The sequence below is a fragment of the Tyto alba genome, unplaced genomic scaffold (assembly GCF_018691265.1).
Source record: "Tyto alba isolate M040663 unplaced genomic scaffold, T.alba_DEE_v4.0 Super-Scaffold_1000006, whole genome shotgun sequence".
Taxonomy (NCBI): domain Eukaryota; kingdom Metazoa; phylum Chordata; class Aves; order Strigiformes; family Tytonidae; genus Tyto; species Tyto alba.
The window spans coordinates 25,619,693-25,628,169 of NW_024881272.1; the positions used below are offsets into that span (position 1 = coordinate 25,619,693).

The following is an 8,477-nucleotide window of genomic DNA, read 5'->3' on the forward strand; positions in this document are numbered from 1 at the left end:
CATTTTTCACTTGTTACATTTTCACTTGCTAACCAGTTTCTGAAGCAGCAGGGCTTGAGGGTAGAATTTGGTGATCAGAGCTTTTTTCTAGACACAGCTTGCATTAATCAAGTTTTTGTCAAAGAACCATATAATTCATGGTGTATGAACACACCAGGAGTTCATACAAAGTTTTTATTATTCTCTATTGTCAAAGTCAGACCAAAATGCTCTCCAAAAAGAAAACCTCTTAATTTGTAAATAGAGGAGCTTACACTTCACTGAAAATCAAAGAGGAAACAATCTAGATAAAAAAATAATCCTGAGAATTTGGCTTTCATTTTTGTCCCCAGCCAGCAGCATTTGGCCAATATTTTCTCCTCTGTCTTTGAACAAGTGCTATTAAAAAGTAAACAAATAATGCTTGCCTTATAGGAAGTGCTTAAACAGAAAATTCATCTTCATACCATTTCCTGGCTGCTATAAAATTAGCTTTAGCAGAGAAGGGACAAATGGAGCAGTGAAGTGCACAATCATTTCTCTTCGTCATGAACACCTTTAGGATGCCGACCCAAGAAGGGCAACTAGCTAGGAGCTGAGGTCAGGAGGATGGCTGATTTGTAACTTTGATACTAGCGACTAAAGTTGAGAGGAAGGGGGAATAAAATCAAAAGAGGTCACAGTTCTGTAACACTGACAGTAACACACAGGTGATGGGTGCTGTCAACATTATAAACTATATACAAGACAAAGCAGGACTCTTTCTTTTCCCAAAGAACGCAACAACAACAAAATAAGGTGTTTATAACACAGTTGGCACATTATCGCAGGGATAAGGAAAAGGGGCTTCTTCTGAACTTTACAGGCTTAACTGATGACAGTCCAGAGGACAGTTCATCTGTCTAAACATACATCCTCTTCCCCTTCCTCCTTAAACATTTAGCAAAGACCAGGCCAGCAGCAATGTCTGATGCAATTGTGGTGCTAATAAGACGTTAATAAATGCAAAGTTTTCCCTGACAGGGAGCATCTTACTCCAGGAAGAGATGAGGGTGGGTGGGTGTTGAAGAAGTGACATGCCTAGTGCCAACCTCTGGTGCATCTTCTCATGGGCAATGGTAGCTCATCTGGCAGTCAATTGGGTAGGGTATCAAGCCCAAGGGACGCTGCGTGCTGCTTTGCCCGGAGCCTTAGGTTCTCAATACTTGTTGTTTTACTGTTCAGGCTTGGGAGGGAGCTGGAGGCCTGCAGGATGGGTGAGGACCAGACCTGCTGAGCATGGGAGAGCGACTGGTAATATGACTGACAGTGCAGAGAGCTCAGCGGTGCCATGTTGACGTTCATGCCCAAGTAGGGCATGGCAGACGGTGTCCCCATTTCGAAGGAGGAGTAATGGACCAAGTTGTTGGTGGCCGCCATGTGCTGGCGGAATTGCTCCTGCAAGCGGAAGAGGCTCAGGGGCGAGGAGGAGTAGGAGTGAGTCTGAGCCAGGCCACTGCTGGATGAAGGCGTCACAGTCACGCTGATAGGGGACTCTGTAGCAGGAGACAGAGGGGATGGGGGGTTATTTCCACAGACTGGATGCAGGTGCCGATCTGCACCCCAGTAGGGTTTGGACTGCACTATGGGCTTCTCTCTTGCATCAGGAGAGCAAACAAGAGGGGTTGTGTTAGCTCAAGAGAGTTAAACGTGTGCCTGTTCCATACTTAGTGTCTTACAACATAGAAATGGGGCTGACCTCTTTGCTATGGCTTTCCTGCTGCCACTGGGCACTGTTCTCCCCAAGCTCTAACCTGAGCAGAAGGTCTTTGCTCTTTCTGTGCTCCTGCTACAATAGACATCATGCCCTCTGCGGGTCCTGGTTAGTGCTGGAGACAAGAACACAAGTCTGGGCAGCCTGCCTGCAAGCACCCATGCCTTAGGGAATAAGGGACTATACCCAACCACCATTATCCCTTAGAAACGCCAGGTCCTGACACCAACCCCCATCAGGATGCTGCCCCTCACCTGCTTTTGGGCTCGCTCTCTTGCAGTTCAAAGCCTTGCTGTCCACACCAGGGCTCTTGTCCACTTTAGTCTCATCCAAGGTGCTCTTAAACTCCTCTTCTCTGTCAGTCTGATCCTCAGGTGCCGACTCGCTGGCCGACTGCTCCGACAGGGTTAGGTTGAGGTCTGTGCCTACCTCGCTTGGGAGGCTCTGGACCTTCTCAGTGTCCGGGGTGGTGGCCTGGGTCTCCAAAATGGGCGGCTCCGTCTTTCCCTCAGTGTGGCTCCCTTCACAGTCCTTCTGCTTCTGCAGCTGCTCCTTCTGCAGGCTGCGCTGCTTCTTCCGGAATTTGGCTCTTCGGTTCTTGAACCAAACCTTCAGTGCCACAAACGGCAAGGGGGAAAGCTGGTGAGAATCCCGCCTAGTGTCAAATTCAACATCATTCAGCCTAGGAGCTTCAGAGGAACCCCGGGTAATGAGGTACTGCAAGCCCACTGTGCCCAAATGTCATTCCACTTTTTTGGATCTTAGAGCTCTACCTGTTTTCAGTGCTTCTACAAATAGCACAACAAATGTATTGTAAAAAATATTCAGCCTTCATGTTGATTTTTTAAGCCACTCTACTGGTGGTGATTTTTGGTTTTGTTTTGTTCTGTTTTGTTTTTTTTTTTCTTAATTGGTCAGGCAGTTGTGTCCAACCAGAATGTCTATATAGCTGAGTCTGATGACATTACGTTGGCTTACAGTACAGTGCTCTGTTAGTTTCTAAAACCACTCAGTCATAAGTGTACCAAAATTGTGGTGGCAACACTCAAAATAATTCATTATAGACATATGTTGTTATATGGGAACTGAATTTAGGAAAGGAGGAGAGAATCTGTGTTTTTTTAACCTAAATCAATAGACATGGATTGGAAGAAATATATTTGCAAATCTAGTTAGTTTGTTTGATTAGTTGCTTGAGGAAACAAGAATTTTGAAGATCAAAATATCTTGATGTTTATATAAAAAAAACCTCTTTTTTTCTACTACTTATCTACTTCACACTGAAGAACTTGCTGGTTAGTCTTTTAAAGCCCAGTAATGCAAGAACCTCCCCACCAGCAGGTTATGAAGCATGTTGCACTCGTTGAAGCTTAAAAAAAAAAAAAAAACAAAAACAAAATACCAAAACCGAATCTTGGCCTGAGATGTTACAAATATTGACACTGGTGGAAAAGAGCAGCTGGAATTACTTGGGTTTGTGCTCTTCTGAGAAAGCCAGAAAAGCCTTGCAAATAAATAAATAAGTAGACTTCTGTTAATGTTTCTAAAATTTCCCCCAAAGAAATGTGAAAGAGCAAATGAAAACCAGCGTAGACTACAGACAATCTTAAATTTAAAAAATGTGTGTGTGGATTAAGAATTTCTTTAGCAGATGTGTAACTTCAGATGATTTTTTTTCCCCCACTCTCACCTTTGATGACTTTAACTGACCCAAAATATTTGGTTACACTGGAAGAATCTTGAAAGGTCAAGAGAGCTGTCAACCCTCTGGGAACCCCACCATATTCTTTTAAACATCCCCACTCACAAACCTACAAAATATCAGTACCTGGACTCTGGCTTCAGGTAGGTTTGTGCACATAGCCAGCCGCTCTCTCATCACCACATCTGGGTAGTGAGTCTTCTGGAAGGTCTTCTCCAGTGCCTCCAGCTGTTGGGCGGTGAAGGCCGTGCGACTTCGCCTTTGTTTGCGGTGCTGGGATCCATAACGTGCCTCCAAAATGATGTCTTGAAATGTACAGCCGTTGGAAGATAAGAAAAGTGGCCAATTTAATTATTGGAATTTGTATGCTGATAGTTGAATAAAGCACTTGCTAACACCAGACAAACCTACAAAATATTATTTTCATGGCTCTAGATCTAATAGTACACACACACACATTTTGCTGGTTAATTGAAGTGTCCGAGGAGATAAAACCTCTGACTAGAAAGCCTTTTCTGGAGAGGGAACCTCTTTCTATGACAGCTGTGGAAACTGTTGAGATTCCAATGCTGAATTTGGCTGAAATAAGCCAATCTGCTCCAACATCAGTGGGGCAGGACATGCAGATGCCCAAACCCCACCGTCACATAAGAGTCTTTCATTAAGAAACACAGTTAAAAACAAGGTGGGGAGATTCATTGTTGTTATCAGGAGAGTGGCCCAACATTAGATGTCATGTTCTCCTTGAAGCCAAGGGCAGAGCTTCGGTAGGCTTCAACGCTGCCTTGATTCGCCATGCTGGTCAGTGGGAAGAGTCCACGCAGCTCAAACACAGCTGCCTTTAGTTCATTTTGCTGGCTGCAGCTGCATTAGAACTGCATCTTCCCAGAAACCAGGCTGAGCTGGCTCTTTAGTGTCTTGTATGTAGCTCACTGTAGTCTTCAAGACATGACACTGAAGTGCTGTTCTGGGCTTCAGTTCAGGAAAGCACTTAAGCTTATGTGCATGTGTGTGTTTAGCTTGAAAGCATGTACTTTACGGAGTGTGGACACTCTCCAGCATCTGGGGTGGAAACGCCAGCCAGGACCGAGTCCAGCCCCACTGATTGCAAGCCCAGACCTCGTGTGCTGAGCTCTTCTCAGTAGATCTTCTCACAAGGTTTGACTTTGCAAACTGCGCTTGCAAAATTGAGGGCAGAGAAGAAATTCAGACTGGGGAAAATCTGAGGCTGATAGCAAAGGGCTGATTATTTCACCAGAGGCGTTATTATTGCACAACAGTTAGTGGGAGTAGAAAAATCTTAAATCAATGAAAATAAGTTACTTAAAAATGAAAAAAACCCAAAACCTTTATTATGCAAGTTGGGACATGCTGTGCTACAGCGTTGGAATGAAACAGTCTGGCGAGAAGTTTGCTCTCAAAGAGGAAATGCAGAAAGAGCAGTGTCTGGTATAATTTTTAATTCGGTTAAGTACGTGACTTTCAGTAGAAGGGAGGAATAAACACACTAGGAAACAACCTAACAGGGAGAAAAGTCAGCATTATCAGCATGCAGAGCCAGATGAAGGCTCTTGCTGCTGTTTATTTGTGCTTTTGTCACAAGCATCGTGGCGTGAATCTAAACAATAAAACAAAACCTGCTGTCAGGCTAGCCCCAGAACCACACAGCCAGGTTCCAAATACGTTGGCTAACGAGCGTAGCAAATCAGCTTTGCACCGCTCAAACATTCCTTTTCCAAACTTCCAGCTGTTTCATTCTAGGTCAGCATTTCCAGCGCCTTTCTGGGAGATTGCTAAAGCCACATGGTTTTGGCAACCTAGAAAAGATGTGATCAGGCTAAAGGTCTTTGGCCAAATACAATATAGTGTTGGTCGCATACAAGAGGCTTTTGTGTTCAAAGTATCAGAGCTCCTTGGGGAGTTAAAACAATGGTAATAGCTGCTACTTTGGAGGCAAAGAGATTGTCCTTGATGCATTCAGACACAGATCACAGAGCAGCCAGCCGAGGAGAAGGGATGTACCAGGACAAGAAACTGAAGCTACCCCAAAACGTTTTACAAAGCTAACATTTGTGTTTCAAGTACAAGAAATCAGGAGAAAGGACACTGGTTAAACACCCTACCTGCAGGCTGGAATACTCTTGAATTTCTAGAGTAGAGGTTAGACCTACCAGCTGCCCGGAGGCAGCAGCTCATGCATTAAGTTTGGTCACTCCAACGAGAGCCAACCAGCAATTATTTTAATGTTTTAACTATGTTTTCAGGCTTTGTGCAAGAAGGAGAATATAAATTGCAGGTGAGGCTTTGCAGTTACAATCAGAAACCTCTGTTTTCTGACTTAAGGTCATTTGCTTTTGTGCTGCTTTATTCTGTCTGTCCCTGGAAGGCAAATGAGATCTATAACCTGCACTGAAAGATATTCAGAAGTAACAGAATGTGAAGCAACTGCAAAGGAACCAGCTCGTAGGTATATAATGCCTTCCCCCATCAATGATAATCAGACAAGGGGACTGTGGGATTTAATTTGGAAAGTCTTCCAGATAGGTTATTAATTTTAAAGATAAGAGGTCAGAAAACCAATTGAATCTCCTGGTTAAGAAGATGAGAATAGCTTTTTTATCCATTTTTTTTTTAAAAATCTCTCTCTGCTTTTACCCTTTTACCATAGTTAGGGTCAAAGACATTAAGTTCTCCATGTTCTACTCTGAAAGATACAGATGATCACAAAAATCTTTAAAGCGATCCTCACATCTCGGAAAGGGGCACCTTGAGACCCAAAGCCTGCAAGGCACATTGCAGAGTTCAGGACCATCTGCTCCTGTCTGACCACCTACACGCTGAATGGGCGAGGGAAGGAGGGGATGGGTGACCAGGACAAGGAAAATGCCCTCCTGTCATCACTCTGCAGCCCAGCAGTAGAGCTAGGATTAGAGTCTGGGTCTCCTTGATCCCACTTTGGTTCTTTTTTGATGAGGACAGTGACTGCCAGCTCTGCCCTATGGCCCCCCAGAAATCCCCCAGGCCATAGTGAGTGGTCTGAGGAACCATGTTAAGGAGATCACTACTAGCAGCTGGATAAGAGAGCATTGCTGGCATGAAGATTTGAGAGTCAGCTGCGGTTCGCTCAGCCAAAGAGTTCAAGACCCTTACAACCATGTCTTTGTGGACTAACCACAGAGGAGGACTGTCCTGACACTTCTGCATCCTTATTTTGGCTTAAGCCCATTACTCTTAAATTTAGCCCATTAAGGTTGTCTGGGTAGGTAATTTTTCCCACCTAATCTAGGCTGGAAGGAGTCACTCTACATTTTTTTTTTCCTTTAATATCGGACGACTAGAAAGCTATCTTAAAGCAGATGTGCAATTTTCAGACAGTCAGGGAAAATCGTTCCATGCTGGGAAGGTCTCTAGAATCACATCTATGGTAACTTTTTGCTTTAGCTTCAGTATACTGATTGTCAGATCTGCTCTACCACGCTGCATCCAAGCTCTGACCAAAACGGTGATGCTGCAGCTGTTGATCATTTGCATTGCAGTAGCCTTTGATGATTTCAGCCAGATCTGGGTGTTTTACTATAGGCTGACATGTAGAGCAGATATATTTGCCCTACAATACCAAATATTCTCAGGTCTCCATCAATTATTTTTGAACAATTCCCGCTACCAAATCATAAAATACTAGTTGGACTTTGAACTTCCTTCTAACGACAGTATTGATGCAGTGCTATTACACTCAGAAACAGATAAGATGCTCTGGAGCTGTGGCTCCTGAACCACTGTCCCACCATCAACAATGCTGTGTGAATAACACACTCTGGGTAAAGTCACATATGACTTTCTTTGAGACTAAAAAAAGCTTTTTTATGGAAGGCAAAATACAAAAGCAACAGGGAGGGAGCCAGCAGGACCTGAAAGAAGGTATCACCCAAGACAAGGTCTAGGATCCCCAGGAAGAAATAGGTCAAGGTGAGACATAAAGAAGATCCAAATGCAGATCATTTTCCAGAGAGAAAGAGTGTTTGGTAGGACAAGAAACGTAAAATAGTTGCAAGGAGGGGAAACATGGAAAAACAAGCTATGACCTGAGATGGCAGGAGATGGCTGTTAGGGCTGCAAGTCCTGGGCTCCTCGGTGGGGGAATCCAATTCACTGTGTGCTCGTATTCATTGTGCTGTTATTTACTAACAAGAAAGTAAAATTTTCTGCTATTTTTTGTTCACTTGTTAAAACATATTTCAATGTCTTTTTAATTCTCTTTTTTCAATCCCATATAGCAGGGCTGCATCCCTTCTCGCCCCTGGGCTCCCCAGCCGTCAGAGGCCAGTCTGCAGCAAGGTGCAGCAGTCTGGTGGCTGCAAACACCGGAGGGCACGTGTCACCCGCAGAGTGTGGCCACATGGCCAGTATTCAGGAGCACATCATGCCAGTTGGCTGTGTCACACCCCAACTCCCAAAGAGTTTCGTTCAGGGCAAGCAACGAGGTTTTTTTTTTCTCAGGGAATGTCAAAAGTCACGAGTTGTTCTTACCAGCCAGTCTCTCTGCCAGGGTGAGGGCATGCACCGAGGGCCTGTAGTCAGGGGCGTGCTGGGCTTGCTGGGCTGCCTGCTGATGGAGGTTGTACATGGCGCTCAGTGAATTCATGGCGTGGAGGGAGTAACCGTTCACTCCATAGTGCTGCATGGTGACATAAACCTGAAAAACAGCAGCCGGAGGAGAGAGATGCTTAGGAACGTGCTATTCCAGTGTCCTGGTGTCTCAGCAGAGCTTTAGAAATGCGGAGCTCAAACTTAAACTGCTGCATGCAAGGCTCACTTCCAACCTCCCAATGCCAACAGGTTCTGGGACAGGAATCAAAATACCTCCTGTAGATCTAAATCACCATTGACACCAGTCTGGCTTCCAAGCTTAAAGGTCAGCATCTGACTGTATCCCACTCATGATATAATGAACAAAAGATAGGAAATTATTTTTTTTACATACCATAATAAAATTTATCATATTATTGTGGCTTCTTATGAACTGACCTCGCTCTATCCCAGGAC

At 44.4% G+C, this 8,477-nt stretch overlaps 1 protein-coding gene across 2 annotated transcripts; it reads right to left on the reverse strand.

The window, feature by feature from the left end:
• Positions 1-909: 909 nt before the first annotated feature.
• Positions 910-8,130, reverse strand: DMBX1 (diencephalon/mesencephalon homeobox 1). 2 transcript variants are annotated; one of them, XM_009963800.3, is made up of 4 exons: positions 7,964-8,130; positions 3,561-3,756; positions 1,987-2,341; positions 910-1,514 (listed from the first exon to the last, which is right to left on the reverse strand). In XM_009963800.3, exons 1-4 carry the CDS (start codon positions 8,113-8,115, stop codon positions 1,114-1,116), a joined length of 1,104 nt encoding a protein of 367 aa, XP_009962102.1. In that variant the 5' UTR covers positions 8,116-8,130; the 3' UTR covers positions 910-1,113. The 2 variants fall into 2 exon arrangements, with proteins under 2 accessions (XP_009962102.1, XP_009962103.1); XM_009963801.3 differs by having other exon boundaries at positions 3,561-3,739; positions 7,962-8,127.
• Positions 8,131-8,477: the final 347 nt, after the last annotated feature.